Source organism: Mycteria americana, chromosome 1 (genome assembly GCF_035582795.1).
Source record: "Mycteria americana isolate JAX WOST 10 ecotype Jacksonville Zoo and Gardens chromosome 1, USCA_MyAme_1.0, whole genome shotgun sequence".
Taxonomy (NCBI): domain Eukaryota; kingdom Metazoa; phylum Chordata; class Aves; order Ciconiiformes; family Ciconiidae; genus Mycteria; species Mycteria americana.
The window spans coordinates 26546349-26570940 of NC_134365.1; the positions used below are offsets into that span (position 1 = coordinate 26546349).

The 24592-nt window shown below is 42.1% G+C and overlaps 1 protein-coding gene across 4 annotated transcripts in view; it reads left to right on the forward strand.

Annotated features, from left to right (window-relative positions):
• Window positions 1-2998: 2998 nt before the first annotated feature.
• The window catches only part of TSPAN12 (tetraspanin 12), a 47044-nt gene continuing 25450 nt past the window's right edge, over window positions 2999-24592 (forward strand). For 2 of the 4 annotated variants that reach the window (XM_075493306.1, XM_075493324.1), the window contains exons 1-4: window positions 3020-3170; window positions 3575-3711; window positions 18477-18559; window positions 19208-19343. In XM_075493306.1, coding sequence (XP_075349421.1) covers window positions 3646-3711; window positions 18477-18559; window positions 19208-19343 — 285 coding nt within the window. In that variant the 5' untranslated portion in view covers window positions 3020-3170; window positions 3575-3645. Of the gene's footprint in view, window positions 3171-3574; window positions 3712-18476; window positions 18560-19207; window positions 19344-24592 lie in introns of all 4 variants that reach the window. The other 2 variants (XM_075493316.1, XM_075493332.1) reach the window with 2 other exon arrangements.

The following is a 24592-nucleotide window of genomic DNA, read 5'->3' on the forward strand; positions in this document are numbered from 1 at the left end:
TTATGTACATCAAATTAAAATAGGCAGTTAAGCAGAGGAAAGAGAGATTATTGGAGTTATTGCTATTTCCATCCCTCTCCTCTGCCATTGATGGAAAGGCTGTATCATGAACACTTTATGTAAGTCTACAGAATTCATATTAGAAAGCTATTGTGAATGTCCTGTCACAGAAAAAAGCTTCACAATTTGTGGTTTATTAGACACTGGAGAATCCAAGCGAACAATACCAATCCAGAAGGCTTCAATAGTTTCCATGCTCATAAGTCTTCATGTTGCACATGAAAGAAGCATTACTTGCTAACAGCAAACTCTTATTTTAAAAAAATATAAATATGAAGAACTTCGCCATTAGACTTCTGTTTGTAAAAAATATCCTCTTGTCTTGCCCTAAATAAATCTGAAGTATTTAAAGGAAAACAAAAAAGCATGTACTGAAGCAGCATAGTAGCTTCCCTGATTTTTTTTGGGTGATCAGCTAATACTTCCAGTTTAGTTACTGTTTTGAATGCATGGGAACTTTCTGTGTATCTCTTTCCCAGTGTTGACATCATGGAAATTTCACAAAGTTTGACAGCCTGGTAGAAAGCAGTATTCCAAAGGGACCTTCCTCTGGACCCTATAGTGTTTGGCAGACATTCATAAATAGGACCTGTTTTCTTTAGGTTTTGAGCAAAATCTCTTCTGGACAAATAATGATTTAGCTAACAGCAAAAGGACAGAAAAATTCTTTGACCAACCAGGGGATCCTGTTTATGTTTGTGATGGAGTTGTTGTAACAGAATTTAAAAAAATTAGTCTGAGAGCATCTTATGACCAGAGACCTCAAAGAATGGAAACTCAAGAGACATAAAATCTTGAAGTGTTCATTTTTAGCAGGATTTTTAAACAAGTAAGAGGTTTAAGAGACTGGTTTTCTTTTTCCTTTCCTCAAATTCCTTATGCACTAGGAATAGTTCAGCTCTAAGCCAAAAAATATCTGAAACAAGAAAGAGAACTTCTCATTTGCTAATTTAGGTATGTTTAAAGAAAAATCACTGGGTGTAAGATAATTGAATATTTTTGTAGTGCATTTTTTATAAAACCTTGCTCAGGTAATTCTTTCTCTCCCAAGGAACAATCAAGAACACAAACACAACCTCAATTATTTTTAATTTGGTTTATAACAGACTGTATTGTCCTCAGCCAAGGCTGGAGCTCAGTTGTAAACTGACACTATTTTTGTAAACTGGCATGGGTTCACTGAAAATACTGTACCTGTCCAAGATCTGTCTCGCTGACTGTGTTCATGTGAAGTCTTCAGTAACGAGGAATGAATGGTATGTAAACAGCACAATGAATGTACAATGTCACCTTTTAACAGTATCTGTCTTAGCTCAGTTTGCCTTATTTAGGTATGGAATCAGCAATATTCACTGAAGATTAGAAATGTGGCATACTACACTTCCCGGAGGGGGTCTTGATTCCAGAAAAGGGGATCAAAATAGCAGTTAAAGCTTAGCAAATTTCAGTGAAGAAAAATCTTCACACACCACATTTCTGCAACATTCTTGAGTACTTTCAACTTTACTACCATTTTCACTTCTATAAATTTGGCGTAAAATCCTTGTTGCATGGGATTATATGTCCATCCATGTCCATTTTACTTTCTTCTTAAGGAGGAATAAGTACACCTGAAGAGTTGGTCTGCCCTGATTCATTACTAATGGCATGAAATTGTGGAAATTAAAGCTGAAGTGAGATCCCACCAACAGCCTCAGTAATAAGCATTTGAATATCTGGAGTTTGTGTGTTTTTTCAAGTCATTGTTTCTAGTGCTTCAAGAAACAGATTTTTCTTTGGCCTCACAAGAGCTAGATTTCATCCATTACATCCTTTTTCCTCTTTCTCAGCTTTCACTAGCAGTTGTTAAAACAGTCTTTATATAACACATACTGAAGACCATTTTCCTCTTCTAGTTAAGAAACATTTTTCAGTGCATTTTCTTCTAATTTTTGTGATGGTGGCACTGCAACACCTTTAAATGTAGTCATGGAAAATTCTTTGCTAATCTGCATATAACCCTACATTTTAAACTATACATTTTCCTATTAAAATATGGAGAGATATATACATTGAAGCACTACAAACGTCAGTAGGAATTTACCACCCTCATCACCAGATGCACACACACTTGAACAGATTTCAGAGGCAGGATGACTTTTTCAGCTTAGTTGTGGCATCTGTAAGTACTATGCACAGTATGAGGCAAATAAATGGCCGTTTTGCCTAAATAATAACTGCAGATTTCACGTGTTCCTGGAATAATTTATCTCCAATATGGCTGCACTTCGAAATTTGCTGCTTAGCAGTAGGGAACGGGTGCCAGGCTGTTAATGACAAAATTGGGGTTCGATGTCAGCAGGGTTTAATTTCCGATGCAACAGCGCTGAAACCTTGTGAAATGCCTGTGAAATCTTGCAAAAAACCTCATGTTTTGTGAGGTATTTGCCACTCTGGGCCAACATGCCACAAGCGGGGGGTTTCGTGTATTTCTGGTTGTCTGAGCCCATTGCTTAACGTCTCCCCTGAAGGAAAAAAGCAAACTAATCCCCAAACCTCGCCATAAATGGGGTTTTGAGCGTGAATGTCTGTCAGCGGGGAATGCATTTGTGGGGCTGCCCCCTCCGGGCTTTGCCCTAGAGGCCGAGAACCAAAACCACCCAGGCGGGCGCAGCTCCCCTGAAGGAAACCCGCCGTCTTTCCCACCCAAATTCGGGCATGCCCCGAGTTGTCATTTCCACTCAGCCTCGCAGGTACCTGTCCATAGTCAGCAGGCTTTAGAAACACCACCGCTTCCCTGCTCCCCTCCGTCCGTGGGTCAGGCCCCGCAGGGCCTTCCTCACCCCGAGGGGCCCTAACGGGGCGGGAAGCGGGGCGGCGGCGCTAGGACCCGGCGGACGGCGAGCGCGGACGGCGGCGCATGCGCGGCGGTGTCGGTGCAGCTGGCCGCCGGGCTCGCCGGAGCGCTGCGGGCGGGGCGGGAGCAGGGGCAGGCGCCGGGACCTTCTCCTCAGCGCCCCGCCGGAGGCAGCGCCCGCACCGCCGGGCATGGGCGCCGCGCTGCGCTGCCTCGCCCCGTCCCGATGAGTCCTCGCCAGAGCAAGTGAGTGAGTGAGGGGGGCGCCCGGGCGGTAAGTGGCCGCTGTCCCCCCGACCGCCCTCCCCGGGGCAGCGCGTCCCTCTCGGGCGGGGAGGCAGCCGGCGCCCCCGGGCCGTCGTGCCTCCGCTGCCCTCAGCCCCGCTCTGCTCATGGGGCAGCCCGCGGCTTCTCCCCTTTCCACGGTTTTATTATTTTTATTAAAAAAACCCGCCCATCAGTATCTCCGGGAGCGGCGGGCAGGGCGGGAGGAGAAGGGAGGCTGCCGGGGGTAGGCGACCGGTGGGCGCTGCGGGGGTCCCAGCGGGGCTCGGCTGCTCCCGCCCGTGCGCGGCCGGTCCAGGGCCGCCCCGCGGCTCGGCTCTGCCGCCTCCACCTGCGCGCTGGTTCCTCGGCAAGGGGGACTCGCCCGGCCCCTCTCCGCCTCTTCCCCTGCAGGGCGCTGGTGGCCCGGCCTCGGGAGGGAGGATGTGGTGAGAGGATGGGGCTGTCTCCCGCGGGGGCTCGCCATGGCCAGGGAGGACTCGGTGAAGTGCCTGCGCTGCCTGCTCTACGCCCTCAACCTCCTCTTCTGGGTGAGTGGAGCGACGCGGGGCGGGCCGGGCCGGGCTGGGCTCCCGCCGCCGCCCGAGCAGGTGGCGACCTGGCGGCGCGGGTGACGGGAGGGCGCCCGGGGCCCGGCAGGCACGGCCGCCTCTGACCGCGGGGCTCGCCGCACTTGGCGAAGGGGTAGGAGTTGCCCGCCTTGGTGCCCTTGGTGTATGCCCCATGCCTTGCAGTTCCCGTAAGGGAATACTGATAAGGGATAATACTGAATCCCGTAAGGGATATGCTTGGAGAAGAGAAAAAAAAAAAGCCTTTGGAAACTAGTTGGAAGTAAAATTAGATTTGGTATTAACTTAGTGTTATAAATACACGTGTGAATTTGAGCACCTGTAATATGTAGAGAGGGAAATATTCACGGGTGCTATGGCTTCCTGAGTGGATGAGTTTCAGAGCATCCCATGACCTGAGCTGAACTCCAGGCTCTCGCAGGTATCTGAGCAGTCAGCTGCTTCGTGAAGGACTTGTCTAGAGTCTTTTTTGTGCTTTCAGTGGCCAGATCCTAACTGGCAGGCAAGGCCTGGGGTGATTTCTTTCGTTTTCAGCTTTTCAGTCAAAGCTGTATTTACAGCAGCAGGGTTTCTCACTCTCCAGCATAACTGGGTGTGATCAGCACTTGCTGCTAAACTTTCACAGCTCTGGACAAACAGCATGATGGAGATTGCTCACATCCTCACTCGCTCACACCAAATGAAATCTGCTTCACCTGTATAGTTGAGATTTATGCTAGATAAGTATAAGATAATAAAAGAGCAAAAAGTGTGACATCCCACAACTGTTCACAATGGCTGACTCCTGAGGTGCTGTCGACTTGAATGATGCAGAGATAATACATGGGCTGGAACCAAGCTTAGTTTATAATGGAATTGAGATGAAGTTCCATGATGACTGAAAATTAAGTGGAGATCAGACTATGAATGAAAGAGAAAACTGTTAAACAACATTTGGTACAGAATGGTACTTTTTGTATAATGCAGGTGATCTGAAAATCTGTTGAAAGTATGTAGCTTTGTGTATTGTGTTTAATAGAGGTGAAAAATAAGTTATTGCTGTAGTGCATGTAGGAGTAAAGCCCTTTAATAGGAGGTGAGGAAATTTTTTTTTTAAAAGGCTGTGTAATTGTTTCTCACATCATATATGGTTTTCATTGGATACTGTACAAAATCTGAAAACCTGTATTTTCTTTTGCTTAAGATGAAGGTTGCCTGGGTTCAGCTTGACCTGAGGTCAGCTTTGGATTTTTACACATATGTTGTTAGAGTTGAGTGAACAAACATCCACATGGTTGAAAATATCCTGTCCTGCCATCTGCCTGTTCGCTGCTTTCCTCTGGTTTCCATGATTCCTGCCTTGAGTTGTTCTCGTCAGTTGCCACTCACACCTTAACTCACCACTGTCTTTGTTCCCTTAAACTTACTCCGCTCTTTTCCCTTGCCTTCCATGCTCATTGCCTACTGTGTCCCATCAGATTTATTATTCAGTGACAGCTTTTTATAGTTGAAGCAGCCATTTAGGTGGTAGCCAGGTTACACATGAGGTTATACCACCATGCTGTGTCAGTTGATTTGTTGTGTGGTGATGGGGGCCTTGGTGCTGGAGCTGAGTGTTTCATTTCTCAGTCATAGAATAGTTTGGGTTGGAAGGGACCTTTACAGGTCATCTAGTCCAACCCCCGTGCAATGAGCAGGGACATCTTTACCTAGAGCGGGTTGCTCAGAGCCCTGTCCAGCCTGACCTTGAATGTTTCCAGGGATGGGGCATCTACCGCCTTTCTGGGCAACCTGTTCCTGTGCCTCACCACCCTCATTGTAAAAAAAAAAAAAATCTGTCTTAAATCCAGTCTAAATCTACCCTCTTTTAGTTTAAAACCATTACCCCTTGTCCTGTCACAACAGGCCCTGCTAAAAAGTTTGTCCCCACCTTTGTTATAAGCCCCCTTTAAATATTGAAAGGCTGCAATAAGGTCTCCCCAGAGCCTTCTCTTCTCCAGGCTGAACAACCCCAACTATCTCTGCCTTTCTTCATAGGAGATTTGTTCCATCCCTCTGATGATTTTTGTGGCCCTCCTCTGGACCCACTCCAACAGGTCCATGTCTTTCCTGTGCTGAGGGCTCCAGAGTTAGACGCAGTACTCCAGGTGGGGTCTCACCAGAGCAGAGTAAAGGGGCAGAATCACCTCCCTCGACCTGCTGGCCATGCTTCTTTGCTGCAGCCCAGGATACGATTGGCCTTCTGGGCTTTGAGCACACATTGCTGGCTTGTGTCCATCTTTTCATCCACCAGTATCCGCAGGTCTGTCTCCGCAGGGCTGCTCTCAATCCCTTCATCCCCCAGCCTGTATTGATACTGGGGGTTGCCCTGACCCAGGTGCAGGACCTTGCACTTGGCCTTGTTGAACCTCATGAGGTTCACATGGGCCCACTTCTCCAGATTGTCCAGGTCCCTCTGGATGGCATCCCAGCCCTCAGTCCAGAGATGTTTTCTTTGTGTGGGGAAGCCTGCCCTTATCTTTGGAAGGGACTAATGTGTTGTGTTGCAGTTCCTCTCTAGGGCGATCAAGGTCTCACATGGGAGATTTAAATGTGTCTGCCCTCTTTGCTCAGATTTTAAGTTCCTTTCCATGTCAGATTGCTTCTTCCAGCTTTTCATTGTTTTGTTCATGTGTTTTTCTATGGTGGACCTCAGGTGTGGTGCTACACAGCACCTTTGAGTTTGGCAGTCGAACAGCACTGACTACATCTGTAATGCAGTGCTGTTAACTTTGTCTATTCTTAATTCATGTCCAGATTTGGTTTAAAGTATTCATGGCTAGAAATAATTTCTCATTCTTTAGGTTTTGTTGCCTTTTAAATAATGATGTCTCAGATCACCCTTAACTAGAAAGTGATTCCCCCCCAGTCATATAGGAAAAAGGATCTTTTGAGTCTGTTGTTGTATGACAAGCCTTAGGGAAGAAAATGGTAACTTCTCATGCTTGTCTCCAAAATATAAAAAATGTGTGTAATTAATCTTCCTAGCTGAGGCCAGGACACTGGAAATTACACCCAAGCAGCTAAGTGAAATCTGTATAGTGCTGAAGCATGTGAATATGTAATTAAATAATAAATGCCAGTATAGCAGATGACTTGCACCACAGATGCTGCAAAGAATTAAAGCTGTCTTCCATAATGTATATAAAATTAAAGGTGTTGGAACTCACATGAACACTTGGCCAGTCCATTTGGAGTTCTCTGCATTTTACAAAGCAGATGAATGCAATGGTTTCATTCAAAGCAAATAAACAAATAAGCAAAAAACCCCTGAGTCTGCCAGAATTGTGTGGTAAGAAATAGGATACATGGTGGGTGGGTAGGTAAATGTATTGCAGTTAAATCAGACTTCTTTCGAGGAATGTGTGGGGAAAAAAACCAACCAACCAAACAAAAAACCCCCCCAAACCTCTTTCTGCTTCCTATCTGGTCCTGTTCAGATGTGTATTTAACAGCTAAATACAAATCTGCTACAAGCTGCTTGTTGTAGTGAAATCTGCCATATCTCCTCCTCTGTCAGAGCCTGAATTTTCTCCTGTTGAGCTCTGTGGGAGTTTTGCCACTGCCTTTTCTGAGTGTCAGAGCATGACCCACAAGGCAGAGTTTACTTGTGAAAAGTTCCCCTGGCAGCAGGTGCGTACCTGCTGGTGTGGGGATGGGGGCCATGATGTCCCCTTGCCGCTGCTTTTCCTTCCGTTTGGAAAGCTTTAGCTTGCCTGTTGCTTATGTTAGTGCTTGCTGTGATAAATACCAGCCCAGGTTATGGGCTGGATGTCAGGAAGTTTAGACTAGATCAGCCCCTTGAAAATGTGCAGCTGTATTCCTCCTGTGTCCTGAGCACGGCAGGATCTGTCCCAGTGGGTGCAGATGAGGGCAACGCGCAATTCCGGGGTCTGTACAGGCCTCCCAATTTGGGAGGGATACGTGTGATTCTCTTCAGACCCAATCTTGGAGTGTTTTATGCTTTTTCTTGCTTTCTTCCTTTCTTCCCAAGGGCCGTTGCCTCCAAATGTCTTCAAGCCTGTTGATAATGTGCGCAGTTCTGTGTCAGTTACCAGTGTTTGGCTGAAAACAGTGAAGATGTGCATGTTGACTTTTTAAAATCATGGTTTGATTGAAGGTCCGGGCTGGAATAGGGTGACATTCTCTCCTTGTTTCACTGTGGTGGTGTCCAGTGGTAGGTCTAACCACACGTTGTGCAAAAAGGATTGCTTTCTCCTCCAAGCTGGGGGATTGAAGCTTTTGAAGGCCTGATAAAAACTGTGCAAGAGCCAGTAGTCACTGTCTGGTACGAACTGATTGTCGACCTCTTAGAAGGGAACATCTAAAGTAAGCTTCAAGCATGTTGTGTGTGCAACTGTTCCAGTGTGTGTATGGTGGGACTCCAGCATTTGTCATTGGCAGCCTGGTGAGGGCAGACTAGTGCCTGTGATGTTCCTTAAGATGTTATGCATAACAGACCTGGCTCATCTGACCATCAGCCTTGGTGAAAAACTTAAGATGTGGGTGGTTGCTGCAACACACTGGTGTCTTCATAATTTGGTTGCTGTTGGAGCCCACAGAAGCAGAGAAGTGAGAGAACTTTATCAGTCACTCTGCTGCCATCCTTGTAGCTTCTCCAGAGCATTGCTCGTAAGTGTACAGCTGCATGCTGTCTGTTTGGAAAGAAACTTTTTTTACTGGGCTTAGCTGATGAGCTGTGATGTGGAATGGTAGACAGGGCGATGTACCTGTGTGTGCGTGAGAGGGAGGCAGGCAGGCAATGTTGTTTGTTAAGCTTTTTGTAATTTTTGGCCTGAACGCTGCTTAGCTGTAAATAATTCATAAGCAATCAACTGGAAGTCCAAGGCTCTTGTTTTAGTGGTTCATCCTGTTTTGATAATGGACCAATAAATGTACTGCCTTTACTGCTCCAGAAAAACACTAGTTTTGTGGATGTGAATGGATCTGTACTTCTGGAGCTGCAACTTGCAGCAGATCTTGAAAGGTGTTTTCATCTGAGGTGGGAATAAATCTGTTGTCAGTGCTCTAATTGTTGTTGATAAAGTGACTGACTGTGGTAGTAGACCTGATGATACCCTTCTGGAAGCTGTTTCCAAGGTCAATTGAATCATGCATCTGACTTCAAGATGTCTCTTTCAAAGCAATGGGAGTTGCAGTTTCGGGACCTCCTTGATCTTCTAACTTCATAAGGGTTTTTTTGACAGTGCCCTGGACAAGGAATATCCTTCAGACTAAATCCTACAGTTAACATTTGGTTTCATTCTTCTGCCATCCTCATGTATAAATGAGTGTCACTTCTTAAAGTAATTTATGTGACTGAGAGACCCAACTTGATTTCTGCAGGTTTCTAATCTCACACTCTGTAATACTGCTATTTACAGCATATTACATTCTGGACAGCCTAATAAAAAGAGGGGACCTCAAAAAATACATTATTTGGTGTTTTGTAGTCAAGACACACTGCTTAACTAAGCAGATTATTTTAGTGGTGCTTGAGAGAAGACATGCTCCTAGCGCTTCCTAGTTTTCTGTTCTTAGCGGCAATACTGGTCTTTATTGTCTCTAGATAGCATGTGTCAGGACTTGGAGAAATTTAGTTTTGATAGCTCTACAAACATATTTTATCCAGTTTATAAGACTACAGGGTCTTTCCTTCTGGTGGGGCTTTTCTGTATCAGCAAGCTCCTGACACTGTTCCAGCTCAGTAGTGGTCATGGATGTAACATGAGCATCTTCATTCATTTTGAGCACTGTATAACTTGTCCTCACAGAAATCCTCCTCACCACATTTTGCAATGTTGCCTTTGTTCTTCTGTACTTTGCTGAGGTCTCTTTCCCAATTAAACCACCTTTGCAAGCATTTATGCTAGGGAGACCTTCAGTCACAGAACATGGCCAGCCCGTAATAATGGCACAGGCATAACACAGGAGCGTAACAAGGGCAGTGGCCCCTAGGGATTGTGATAATAGATGCAAGTAAAAGCAGCACAATTTTTTGTCAATTTTCTTGTTTAAAAAAAAAAAAAAAGGCAAAATGTAGCTAACATGCGGGAAAAAGTCTGTATAGACTTTCTCTCCTGAGAAAACTGCCAACTTTTTTTTTTTTTTTTTTTTTGTGAGCATGTGAGGCAGAAAGGAAGAGCAGCTGCTGTTGTGTTGCTTGTAATTGAGGATGACTGTACTATAGTGGCTTGGGCGAGTCAAGGCTGTAAGTTGCAGATGACTGTGATAGGTGGTAAGGATCTCTTAACCAATGATTAATAGTGTCACTGGATGTTTGAGCCAAGCCAGCGATGTTGCCACATCCTTCACCTTGTGAGGTTTTTCTGCCTGGGGATATGCTGTTTCTGTTGAGTAGTGCCTAAGCTTTCCTTCATGTACGTAGCACTACCATCTAATTTAGACTATGTGGTTGCAGCCAATAAACCCTCCTGGCAGGTAGTAGAAATTGTTTTGCATCTACCCTGAATTTGTGCTTGTGAACAAAAAAATCACATAAAATGAAAGAGGAGCAAGCTTCCAGTTAGTTTTCCTTCTGTTTTGAATACCTTGCACATTGAAATCTTCTAGTTTTGGTTATGTGTACCACCTGAGAATTTAGAGCAAGGGAATATTAGTGTTGTGCAAGGAAGCACTAAGGGTGGTTGGAAGCAGTGGTATTGTGTTTCCTTCTTTTTCCAACCTCAAATGTATGTGGTGAATCTTGTAATTTTTTTCTTCATTTTTCAAATCTACTGTGACATGAGAAAGAAATCAGTCTGTCCTCCCTTCCTTGGAACCAGATTCTGCATAGAGGTTGTGTTTCTGCTGCTTTCCAACTTCCACTCACATCTGTGGGATTTGTAGATACTTGGAATGAATAGAGTTAGGGTCAAGTTTTTAAGGAATTTAAGTGACTAATAATATCCATTGAAGTGAATGCTGCCTGTCTGGGTACCTATAGCAGTGTAAACATGGGGTTCATTCTAGGCTAATATACTCTGATTTTAGAGACTGCAGTGTAGACATGCGTAATTGAAACCTGATTTTCTTAGCATTCTTGTATAAAGTAAATACCTAAAAGCCACGCAAGAATAACTGCAGCTTCTGTGGGAATACTGTGTCTTTTAAAGGAATGCGTTCAGCAGAGCAAGCTATAGGAGGAGTTTTAAAGGACCAGAAATACTTTTAATTCTGGTCTTTGAGAAATCTTTTACTTTTTGGTGTCTTTAGGCTGCATTATTTATATAACAACATTACATTACCAGACCGTATCCTAACAAAGTAGAGCTCAGCCATAAGTCAACTTTGTATCTACTTCTGTATAACTCTTTATCCCATGTTTATCTTCGTAGGTGACATGGCTCACCCTGCATGGCCTGTCAACAGTGACTTGGTAGACGAGTCTCTGCAAAATGGTCCTGAAAAAGAGTGGCTTGATGTGATGATGGAAAGGAAAAAATAAACCCCACCCTAATGTTAGAAATTACACTAATATGTTTCTTAATTGGCATTCAAAAATCGATGAAACCACAGACATTTTTTGGGTAATCTTCACGATTAACTGTGTGGAGCTCACTGCATCTACCTTGAGGATGAAGGCACAAACCTGTGCTGACTAGATTTGAGCCAATAGCTCAAGGGCAACTGCTCATATTAGTAGGCTATGATGTCCAGCAGAACTGGGACGGTCCATCTGGCCTGTAGGTACTTGCATTTTTTTTTTTTTCTTTAAATTCACATCTCTTTCTGTAGAAGATAGCTACCCGGTTATTCGCAAATCCTCAGGCACTGCTTCTGTACCTTGAAGATTGTCCATCATCTCAAGAATCTGTGGTAGACACTAGGCAAGGGTCATAGGAATAGTACCAATTTTTTAATCTCTTATAGATGTTTCCTAAGGTATAGGGGACAGTTTAATTTTGTGCAGTTTTATAGGAATGTGTGATTTAATTAAAAATGCAGGCTTATTTAATTAAAAACGCAGACTTCATGTGCTTATGGGTATTCATGTGTAAAACAGGAAAAGTAAGTGGTGTGCCCACAACCAGCTGATATGTAGGTCCCGTGGATCATAGGAAATACGTACCCTTGTCTCATATGAGTCTTCTAGTTATATACCCTGGGTTTAAAAATAATTTGCCCTCCATCTGTGAGGTTGACTACTGTCTGTGAACAAAACCAAGCTCTGACAGAAACAAAATTAAGAGTATGTTGTGTATAAGTGAAGGCATATCATCTTGACATTAGTGTGGGGCTTGTGATGTGGATCTGGACACTTGAGCTCTGTGCATGGCTGCAAATTACCCATGATCAGCAGCACGTGCCTCTGCTTCCCCAAAGGCAAAAGGTCTCTTGACAGTGAGATGCTTACTTTTGAGGGAAAAGTGGCACAAATCATGTCCTGACAAGAAATGCAGTGACTAGGTACTCACAGAGAGAGTGGATGCAGAAATATATGCACTTTCTTATCCCTCTTTGCATTTAATGTACCCTTATGCTACACAGCCCAGAAGTTGATAGGTGGGTCTGACACTCGGAAGAACCAGCTGATAGATGAACTGTACCTCAACCTGTTTGCATATTTGGGCTTTTATTTGTTCTTTATGCTGTGCTGCTGTAGGAACCTTGCACAGTCAACTGCTGGAAAACTTGCTTGCTTCCCCCAGGAGGGTGACCCGTTAGCAGCCTGTCACTGCGCTGGCAGTTGCCTTATTTCAAAGCGTGCAAGTTCCAGCCCCTGCCAAACGTGGAGCAGGTTGTTAACTCCCTGTTGCAGCTGTGCAAGCAAACCCGGATTCAAAGTGTAAATAAGTACATGCTTCAGCTGTTTGCAAGTGGGAGGGGACCAAGGCATAACCCGATGTAGGAACCTTAGCTAAAAGTAGATGTTGTCATGTCCATAGAATAAAAGGTGCATTAGTGGGGAATAGGGGAATTTCCTTTTTTTATAGGCCACCTTTTTTTCTGTAAACATTTAAATGCTTTTGCCAGAAAAACAAGACCTCTTGTCCCGCTCTCCCCTGCCCTTACGCCCCTCCCTCCCAAAAAAATGTAGTCATCTGTTTGTCCAGGGATCTGAGTCATCTGTGTTTGTTCAATGATCTGAATATTGAACCCAATTGTGAAAATCCTGTGAAAGCATTGCAACATGCTCTGTTCATGACCTTGTAGTGATTTCTGCCTGCCCCCCCCCCCCTTTGGTAAGTCGCAGCTGAGATTACCCAAATCAATTTTAACTGGAAAATTTTTTCAAGGTTTATTTCTTTACTAAAGTTAAAGGATGTATTCCGATGAACATTGTCATATCTTGGAAGTAATTTTCTTGGAGCTGGAAACCTTTTTCTGCAAAGCAAGTTGCTCTGTGGTGCTGCTAGTCAGCATTTTGTACAGGTACCAGAGCGTGGCCTGAAGTTGTTTATCCCACCTGTTTGAATAAAAAGAAACGTGTGTGATTTTTAATGTGGAAGCTACTTTAAATCTTTCTTCCCATGTAATAATGAAAAAACCCCACCCTTCTCTCAAATTTGAGCAAAGCAACTTTCATTGTTAAAAAATTAAGGTGTTAGACCATTTGAATGAGAAAAATGACAAGAGAATGAAAAGAGGTGTTTAAATAGCTATAGCAATTGGTCTTGCTCCTGCAAAGACAGAAATTCATGTTCATTTATTAATTGAAAATGCAGATTTATTTTCCAGTTTAGGTATGGCCTCAAAGGCATTGTGAGTAGTACTGTCATTGTAAGGGCTTAAAATATATACTTAATGAATAAAAGATGATTTGATGTTTTCATTTTGATGCGTAATTATGTAAAAGAGTTCCAAAGATAATTTAAACTATGCTTGGAAATGACCACTCCTAATAGTTCGAGTCCATTGTTCGATATTGTAATTAAGTTGTCTGAGAATGCTCTAGTAGCTTTAAAAACTTTATGCCATAAATTAGTTTGGAATTGTAATATATTATTGTGTGATCCGCATGTTGCTCATATATAAAAATATAATTTATTACCTTTGTTTAATCAGGGTGAAAATATATTTAAAATAGAGTATGACAGCAGGCGGTTTTGTAAACTTTTCAGTGTCATGTTGATGGCTGTATAACACTGACAGTTCAGAATGAAACCCATAGTGACTTGTGCAGCCAGCTGCAACAAATAAACAAGTTTTACTGCCTACTATCATATTATGTTTACAGCACAGCAGACTGGCTGTCATCAGAGAAGCTTGGATGAAAACTTTTTGGTGAAATGATGTAACTGCTAATGTGGTGAGAATTATCTTGGTAGTTTTATTGCTTATAAACTTGTGTCCATTTGTCTGATTGCTTGATACAGATTTCTAACTGTATTTTACATCTAAATTAATTACAAAACAATGGCTGAAGTAATTGCTGCCAGTAATGGCTGCCAGTTTTTTAAGGCCACTTTTTTTCTGTCCTCCAAATGAACCCGCAAAAGCTGTAATCAGGACCTTGCCCCTGCCCATGACTCCTTGAAAATCGCATGGCAGTGAATTGCAGTAATGCGACTGCTGTTCTTTGCTGGTAGGTTTGGATGCATACCAAGGTTTTTGGGGAGATTGTTACTGTTCCTGCCTACTGAGCCCACGGGCTGACTTGTACTGCTGGTGTTAGTGTAATTCCTGTGCTGCTGGCTGAAGATCTGCCTCTGCTGTGAAGTGGTGGGTGCCTGGAGCCTCCATGATGTCAGCTGGCACTTGAGGATGCGTAGCGCTTTACAGGGCAGCACATATGCATATTGACTCATAAGCAGGAGGCGGTGGAGGTCAGGCACGTGTGTGTTGTGATTCCCCTGTGGCTATGGAGCAGGTGAGCAAGTGGATTGATGGGTGTGAGTTAGTGCTTGATAATCTTTTGTCATTAAACATCAGTCATTACGCAGGGCAGTCTGGTGTTACAAATGCATCTTTCATCCTGCAGGGTGTTCCTGCCCAGAGACTCACTTTTGCTGGTCAGAAGGGATACGAGTTTTTTCCCAGAACTTCGCTTTGCTACCAAGCACTTGCTGGGTTATGTGCCATAAAATATACCTTTTGTAATCAACCTATTGCTGAATTGCTTTTTTGAGTTATCACGGTTTGCTCTTCCATGGGCCTCTTTGTTCAAGAGAAGCTTCTTGAGTATTCACCTATTCTCTTTCTGAGCCATGTCTTTATGCTGCCCCGGTCTGACAGTGTTACTGACTTTCATGGACGTGAACCCAGTGTGTCATAGCACTCTGGCTTTCGGGTCATTCGGAGTAATAATTCACTTTGAACTTTCTTCAAAATAAGGTGCCAAAGGTGCCTCCCAGGGAATTTGTCTGGTTGGCAGGAGGGTGTTGCACAGGTAATCTGTGTGTAACATCTGTGTAACAGCGAGGTAAGGCATTGTGCATGTATGTTTTTAGAGTAATGCTGAGCTAGCTCTTGTGTTGATACCATATGTGCATTGTAAGCACAGAAGAAGTCAGTAACACCTGAAGGAGTTAATGGTGGTGAGATCATTCAGGGCACAGGGTGTGTGAGTGGGTGAGCTGTAGCCTGGCTCTCCCAGGGGTTACAGAGGGAATTTTCTTGCATGTAATTTACATCCAGAAAGAAACAGTAGTAATTGGCTGTTAGCTATTTACACTGCAGGAGAACAGCCAGGGGCACCTAAATGGTTAAAAGCTTTTTGAACTGAGACACCTTTCATAGAGAGCTTGTTCTTATGAACTGAAATACTGTTCATATAGTTACATTATTGGTGAAGGTTATGTTTCCTAGGTGAAAGGAAGCAGTCCTTTTCTTCTAGTTGCTGTTCATGGTAAGTGAAAACAGAGTCATGTTCCACCATATGGTCATTAAGCAGTTCTGTAGAAGTCATGTGGCCATGTGTTGGCCACAGCTTGGAGATGTATCTGCCTAGGCTTTCCCCTCACTGATTTTATGTGGGCAAAAATGCATATCTAGGTAGAGAAAACTCAAGCAGACAGAGCAGAAATACAAGTTCTCCTCCTTCCTGATTTGCCTTTGTAGGCAAGTCCTTTCTTCTAGCAAACTGAATGATTCTCTCAGTGGCAGGACTCTGCTTGTTTGTTTTGGTCTCTAGGAAGTCCTTTCTGTCCCCTCTGCCTTTTAGCTTGTTGCTCCATGATCTCCCTGTTGTCTCCAAACAACCTGCAGGCTCCAATATCTTTGTGGTGACTCTTTTGTCTGCCAAATCTTAGCTCTGCTGAAGGAGAGATCTCTTGCCTTCTTCCAAGGGATCCACCTCCTCTTGCAAGTATTGTACAGGAATGTATTGCTGCATACTGAAGGCTGAAAGAAAATGAATGCAGCCTGCGAGTTCCTAATGGAGAGCAGAGACTAGACAGTCCACCAGTCTGGTATGGGAGGAAGAATATTATTTAGCAAGTGAACATTTTTCTGGTACGGTTTTTGTAGCAGGACCATCTGGCTCTTATTAAAAATTGCTGAGGAGTGTGGTTTTGATGGGCTTCTCACTCCTGACCACCACTGCTATAAAGCGAAGTAACCAAATTTGTCTTAAGTATTTTACTATAAACAGAGTGGAAGTGTGAGCTAACACTTTCTCTGTGTGTATCAGCAGGCCTTGCAGGGAGATGTGGAGGGTTAAAAATGTTTTCTGTTGCTTTTTGACCATAAGAAGGTAGGCTGTCTGCTTGTAGTCTTCTTTACCTCTCTTTGTGTTAGAAACATGTTTTTTGTCGCTTGTATGGTCTATTTGCCTGATGCATTCTTCCAAGGAGGTAGCTGTTGTTGAGGCGTTTATCTAGGAGGAGATTCTAGTCATCATCTTTTCCTTGCTTCTGCAGCTTCCTGCAAATAACACAACAGAAAACATTCTTTACTCCTACTGTTCCACCAGCCAAAATAGATCCCACAGAGCGTAAAGGACACGTGTACATAGTAGACTTGCAGCACGCACTAGCTTTCAGGACTATGCTTGCAGCATGCCAAGCACCCAGAGCTCTCGCTGGCACCACCCAGAACCAAGGCAGTGCCTGTGCTTTGGGCATCAGTTTTGAAAAGCAGGAGGAAGCCGTGGGGTAGCCACTGGGACTTCTCATTAAATTTTAAAGGCAGAAGTAGCCTGCTGTGGGTGTGCTGCAGGCAAAGGAGCCGGTAAGGACACAGAGCGACTTTTCTTACGTGTTAGGTTTGAACCAGTTAACTTGTTCTTCATAACAACTTTAGGGAAATATGAGGGCATGTGGGAAGCTAGCTGTTGAAGGCAACAGGGAAGATTAGCACTACTCACTGATTTAAGAAGCTGTTAGCATAATGCTGAGGTTTCCTGGCATACACCTATACAATGCATGAAAACAGTAGTAGTCAGGAGAGCCAGCATGCTTAGGTCTCCCTCCCTCAGCTACACAGTGGTGCTTCTGAAGTCCTGAGTCTGTCATGTTCAGCCCCTGAGCTGCGGTTCAGGCTTAGATGCCCATGCGAGATTGATATTCCTAAATTCTCCTCTGGGTGTAATAAACCAGCTGAATTCCCTGAAATGGTTTGAGAAGTAAGCAGTGGCATTAATAACCTTAACTTTGCTCCATTTTGTAGAAAAGCTTAGTGGTTCCCTCCTCTCCTTGAAGGAGTTTATAGCTGCATCTCTCATCTTCTGTTTGGGGAGCAGTGCTCCGTCTGTCCTGCGCGTGCAGGAGGAGACGTGGTGCTCTTGGGGCCAGAGAGCATGCACAAACGTGGGATGACTGCTGCTGTTACGTGAGCCCTCCTCCAGGAGGAAGGGCCCACTGACTTACCTAGCCCAGTGCAAAATACATGGACAAGTGCCGTGAAGAGTGCCTTGTCCTCTAGTGGTACTTCTGCTACTGCGGCAGAAGAGCTGGTGCTGTCACGGTGTGGCAGGTATGTTCTGACCATGTCATTCAGGTTTGGCTTCTGAAGAAAATCAGAGGACAGAGCTTCTACTGGTAGATCCCAGGTGTGCTGGAGTGCACAATGGTATCAGGTGACAGAAATCTGGGTCTGCTGAGGTGATGGCAATTCTAGGTGGGTTCAGTCTCAGGGATTTACTTGCCATAGGAGTAGTCCTGGTGAAAGTGTAGTGGCTTTATGCCTCTCAAGTACCTGGCAGGTTAGGTACCCAAATGCTTTGATGATCTGGGGTTTATAATTGAAGTGCAGTGAGTTTTATTGTCATTTTATGGTTCAGGAAACTGAGGCGTAGTGTTTGTGGTGTGACTTTATCTGAATGAGCGAGACAATCAGATTCTTCTAAATTTAACCCCAAGATAAATCTCCTCTCCTATGTGTCATTGTATCCTGTATGGGGCTTCAGATTATTCTTCACTGGCTGTGTACCTGAGCATGGCTTCATGGTTTCATACAGACTGGTGGATATCACCTGTGAGCCCTGAAAGAGTCTGATTTTAGCAGCATAAACTCTCCCTGTTGTTTTTGTGGTATGTTGTGCAGTGGTGGGATTTGAGCCAGCAGTGGCATCACTGGGTGGAAGAGAAGGTACTCCAGGTGTTAATTATGCATACTGGAAGAGAAGATTATTGTCATTGGCTCCCTAAATACTTGGGCAACAAACCAACTCTAAGCATAGAGAAGTACAGTTTGGGGTACAGTATGCTTTTTGGATAAATGAATGCATGAAAGATGTTTGTGATGATTGATCTTCTACTTAAGTTATGAATGATCTTGCAATTTTTTTTAAATGCATGATAAATAACTTCATCTTTTCTTTTTAGTTGATGTCCATCAGCGTATTAGGTGTTTCTGCTTGGATGAGAGACTACCTGAATAATGTTCTCACTTTAACTGCAGAAACAAGGTAAAGCTTTCCTTAAACCTGTTAATCTGTGTGGGTGACTGATTGCGGTATATGTCGTTCATTCTGTGTGGCAAGTTTCCTAATTAGGATTTCTAGAATTAAGAAGCCTTTAGCTGAGCTAATTACTGTTTTGTTGAAGGGTGTATTTTTGCCACCATTTCTGGCATCAATTGAAATTAGAGAAGGGGGAAAGATATGAATTCAGTCTTGTTTTATTCATGTGCCTTTCTCTTCTGACAGGGATCAATTTTTGGCTCTTTGCCAACATGTAACCGTATTATATTACTGTTTAGTTTTGAATACTTTATTCACTCCAGAGATTTAGGAATGCTGTTAGTTTTATTACAGCAGTGCTTATGAGCCCTAGTGATGGAACAGGGCTTCATTGTGCTACATACTGTGCAAACGCAGGACAGGAAGATCGCCTTTGTTCCAAAGAGATTTTGGGTGATGCATTACTTTCTGGTACCTGAATGCAGCATTTGACTTTAAAACCACGTAGAAGAGATTTCTGTGAAACGTGTAAGGCACCAGGAAGAACGCATCTGCTAATCTACCGTTTTCATTTTAATGGCTATATTGCATTTTTCTTCTGTATCATTTTTGTGTGATTATGCTTTTTTTTATTATGGTTCTGATTGGTTTTAGGGTGGAGGAGGCTGTCATTTTGACTTACTTTCCTGTGGTCCACCCGGTCATGATTGCAGTCTGCTGTTTCCTCATCATAGTTGGAATGCTGGGCTACTGTGGAACAGTGAAGAGAAATCTGTTGCTCCTTGTCTGGGTACGTTTCATAACCTCTAAAACCAGCTAACTTCTGCTTCGCTTCAACAGTGTAAGAAAAGTTTTAATCCACAGGCACTAGATAAATACTGATTATTTTTTATTACCATGTTCAGTTATGATATCAGTGAAGAATTGTAATTGCAATGCACACAGTGGGAAAAAATTTATTGCCTAGACTGCATTATGCTGTGACTGAAAGACAAGCAGTGTCTCATTTGCAAAAATCCACTTCATTTAGTAGAGGAGTTGCTGAAGGGAAAAATAACTCAAACTCTTAAGTACTAATAATTATAGGAACATGAGTCTGAGTGCTCTGAAATAAACCCTTATGCTACCCTTTTGACTCTTGGCTGTGCAATAGCTAAACAACCTAGACTTTGCTTTATCCCCACAGTTGATTGTGTGTGTAAAGTAACAGTGTTTGTAACTGATGAAAGTTAATTCTGAGTGTATTCAGCTTTGGCTTCTGTTACGTGGATGTGGAATTTTGCAGTTGCATTTGGTTGTGAGTGAGTTTAAAAATAAATTCCAAGTACCCAGCTTTTTCCTTTGTTTGGAGGCTACATAACTGAGCCAACAGCAGCTGAAAAGCAATAGTCTCTCCTACAAAAGGCTCTGTACAATTTAACTGTGATGCAGCTTTGACTGTCAAGGGAGCCAAATGCCTTTTTCTTCATCTGGAAGTCGGTGAGTTTGACGACAGTAAAACAAACAAAAAACAAAAACACCCCCCACCAAACCAAAAGCAAAAAACCCCCACAAACAAACAACAAGAACCCAAAAAGCCCATCAAACCTGCAGAAATTGTAAAGGTTTAGAGCTGAAAATATTTAGTCCATTGGCAACACTGAGATCAAGGAGTGCCATGTACCTGTATGCTGCTTAGAAGCTGGTAGCCCTTTTCCGAGTTAGGCTTTGTTTTTTAACGTGAGGATGAGCAGGATTCCATTCAGTCTGTAAGCCTGAGAGATGGATGTGAGCAATGGATGTGAGAGAGGTGTATTAGACTTGACTACTGTAATTGCAGTAGGAGAAATTAGACAGGTAAATCCTTCAGCTCTTGAGAATATCCAGGAGTCTTATACAAGTAAGGTTGGGCTCCTGCTGTTTTTTCACTGCAGTGTGTGTTGGGTTCTCCCAAAGTGCATAGGGTTGCATTTTTCTTGTGGATCTGTGCGGGCTTAAATATATGATACCTGGGCCTCACAAATTTTGCATAAAATGACCCCCCAAAAAAGTGAGAAGTTGGCTGAGATTTATGCAACCTTTGCTCTTATCTAATAGGAAATATTCTAACTGCAGCTAAAACAGTTGGGAAACTGGGGTTTTGTATTAATATGCCTCTTTTATTTGAGAGGGCTGGAGTAATCTTTATTTGAGATTTCCAGCTGAAGGTCTGCAGCAGAAGTGTTCCTCATTGCAAAAGGGCAAATGCTGTTTCTCCTTTTGGATATTTGTTAAGCCCGTATACAATATGAAGATTGTGTCAAAGCTATACAGTTAGGAAAAACTCTCATTTAAATCTGAATACTTTATAGTAATATAATAGTCATGCATTTTTTATTTCTAGATCTTAACCTTGCAATGTTAAAGTCCATGGGAACAAGTTCTGAGACAGATATTACTTAGTTATGAGCACTTGCATAAAAAAATGGATTAATGTAATTTCACACCATATAATTTTTTATCTAGTAATCTTTCTTACGTACTTTAAAAGGGCTTTGTGCATTTTTTTAAAATATAAATAGTGAAAGTATTAAAAGATGGTAAACTTATTAAGCCCTTTAGTTTTTATGGTAAGGTTATAAAATTATTTTCATAAAGTGTTTTTTATTTTATGGTGGTGATATTTTTTAATGTGAAGTAAAATTAATTAAAAGGCAAAGGCAAATATATGATGTAGACCAAAGCTACATAGTATCTGGGGAAAAAAAAGTTATCATTTTTGGTATAAGCCTTGAAAAAAATCCTAACTAATTAAAAAGAAAATTAAGTTAAAACTGGTTTTGGCCTTCAGTTTATTTAAACTGCCAGTGAAAAGAAGAAATAACTTATAGCTTTTAATGCCATCTGGGAATAAATTATTTAAAATGTGTTTAGGCAGTCAAATTATACTAAATCAAAACAAGGCATTTCTATCATTTGATGTTGCACTATTTCATTTTCAGGAGCCTGAGAATTTGCTCTTGCTAAGCAAACTGATAAGCAAAACTAAATGATATCTTCCGAAGTATGTCATTGTCTTTGATTAATTGTTAAATGAATGCAATTGTGTTATACTACAGAAGTATGCAGACGTAAGTCAATGCTTCATTCATCAGTCTAATCAGAAAAGTGACAGATCAACAAAATGAGCTTTTGTACAACCAGATGAACTAGAAGAAAAGAACCTTCATGTAAAACATTAACAACCTCTTCAATCATGCTTTTAATCTTCTTTTTGAAGTACATGAACAGCCATAATGATGGCATGCAGAGATATTTGGATACAAATCTTGATGTTCCTGGCAGCATGCTAATTGCTAGTGCTAATGTTGTTAATTGAATTGGATATTTGGAGAATCTAATAAAGCATAAGGACCATAAAATATATATATTATGGTGTTAGATATTTTTAATACATCTGAATACATAATTATTTTCATTTGTTTTTGAAATTTTATCTTGCAATTAAATGCTTGAAACCTTCCCGGCTTCACATGGGGCATAAGTATAAATTGAACTAATGTTTACTCAGCTTAATAGTAAGAAAATATAACATCTCAGTCTTCTGAGGTGCATGCTCTGGGTTACTTGTAGAACCAGCATTTTAAAGCTATGATCGTTTAATTTTAATTGCTTCAGGAATACATAGTCCTGAAGGCTAGTTGGTATAAAGAGCCCATGTGTACCTTAAGTGTCTATAATACAGTTTTGTTGTGTGTTGTGAATGACCAACAACCTCATGTAGAAGTGGTTGTGATGCTATCTTGAACTGAAAGATATGGATTCCTCCAAGTCACTGACTTGAATGTATAAAAAGTCCAAGGATGAGAAACTAGAGTCCAGGTTTTATGGTGCTTGTTACAGTTTTTCAAACAAGATTCTTTTAAATTATTTTTTTCAAATCTAGAACCATCCTTTGCCTCTTCTGAGGCTCTGTACCTTTTGGATTGTTTTTAAAGTATGTTGTGCACATAGCCTAACTAACCCCCCCCCCCCCCCCCCCCCCCCCCCCGCATATATTCTTTAAGATAGTAACTTTTAAGGGTGTGTGAATTTTTTTTAAGTTCTTGTTTTATTAAGACAACAAGAGTAAACTCTGTTGCTTGACAAGAACAGCTTCATGTAAATCCCACTGGAAAATATTTTCCTGGCTGGAGTTTTCATTGCAAATTCTGGCATTTGTAACTATGAGTTTTCTGTAATTAAAGCATTCAAACAGCACAGGATTCAATTTTGTCTGCATATGTTTTCACAAAGGGAAAAACTGTTAGAAATATTTGATGGTTAATAGGGCAAATCATTTTACTGATTTTTATCATAAAGTTGGCAGAGAAATAAATATTCCTCAGAACTAAATGTTGTTAGACCCTGCTGGTGTGTGGTCAAACAGCTTGTTAATTCAGTTTATGGCAGAACCTGGTTTCAAATTGGAACTTGGCAGGCTAAATTGTGTGTCAATTGAGTTGGAACACAACCAGACAAACCATCATTAAACTAAACTGATCTTTTCTTTAAAAGCAGGCAAATATTTCATAAAGAAAAAAATGAAATGGTACTATGTTTTGGTTGAAAAGGTAAACTGGACATGTGTGACAAACCTAAGGTGAAAGTGGCTGTTTCATGTTAGTAGTTCTCAGCCAGCTAAATGCAGTGTTGGTGAAAGTGGTTTCTGTAAAGTCCATCTGACAGGGAACCGCTGACTCTATCACCGTGTGAGACACATTCTTCTATGCATATACACCCATTTCAGTCCATGTGGATGCAGAGGTGATAGGGATGATTAAATTCCGATGTCTGCTATGTTGTGAGATATCAATAGCTTCTAATATCTTCCTTCAAGGGACTCTTATGCTGTGTCAAGTGTTAGCTGCTCTACAGTACCACAGCACCAACTATTCTGCAGTACTTATGGTTACAGTTAGCATGAATTAGTATGAGAGTGTAATGATAATGAATTTTTTGTCTTTTTTTTGTGGTGGCTTGTATTTCTGCAGTAATACATAATATAGGTTATTTGTTCTGTAATAATACAGGATATTTGTTCTGACCCATGTGGACCCACAGTCACAGTTGCTCCAATACCTTGTACTAACATTTGCCACTGGAATTTTTACCAACCAGAAGTATTTCTCCATTATTAAACTACCGAGCACTGAAAGGGAAGAAATAACTGACAAACATACTTGGTGTAAACCCATGCAGCTTAGAATTAGACAGGTTAGAGACTGGAGTTCATAATTTTCATATTTTGTGCCTTTTATCAGCAGGTCATTTATGAATGTGCGTGTGAGTAGGAGGAAAACAGAGATTCACAAGATAGGTTAGCCTACCTTTTGAAAGAGTGATTTAAGTGGGTTTATAATACTGTAGTACAGATTTGATGAGAAGCCAGTACTGTGCTAAAACTCCAATTCAGATACTCAGTGGGTAAGTAAGGGGCTGGACATTTAGCTTGTATTTTGAAGTGCTGCTTGTTTGATGTTCCACTTGTAAGAGAAAATACACTTCAACTTCACCAATTGTTATTATACCCCAGTAGTTTCAGATATGAGCAACTTTCTTGAAAATAAATACAGGACTAATTTTTTTTTTTCTTTCTGAATCTCTAACTTTCAGTCCAAAGATGAACTCTTTGAGGAGGTGCCTGAACTAATCATTATTAGACATCTTTTTGCCTTTAAATAAGATAGGGGGTAAGCTTCTTTCCTGCTCTGATCATGGTGTTTAAGGTTCAAACACATTGTTAGATTTTGAGAACAGGGTTGGTGATGCCACAGTGTTGCCACAGAGCAGAGCTTGGCTTTGCAGGAGTGGGTGGACTCTGCAGGGCTTACAGTGCAGGGGGTGGACTATGTTGATCCTGGGGTCCCGTGCCAACCTCTCTATCTGCCTGTCTACCCATGAGGTGCATTTTGTTGACCTTGTCTTGTCCAATGTAAATGTACAGCGCTGTATATGTACTTACAAGACTTTTTCAAAGCAAGTGCTTTGAAAGGGTATCTAATTTTCTTAGCTCGGAGAGGGAGCTTACAGATGAGAAGC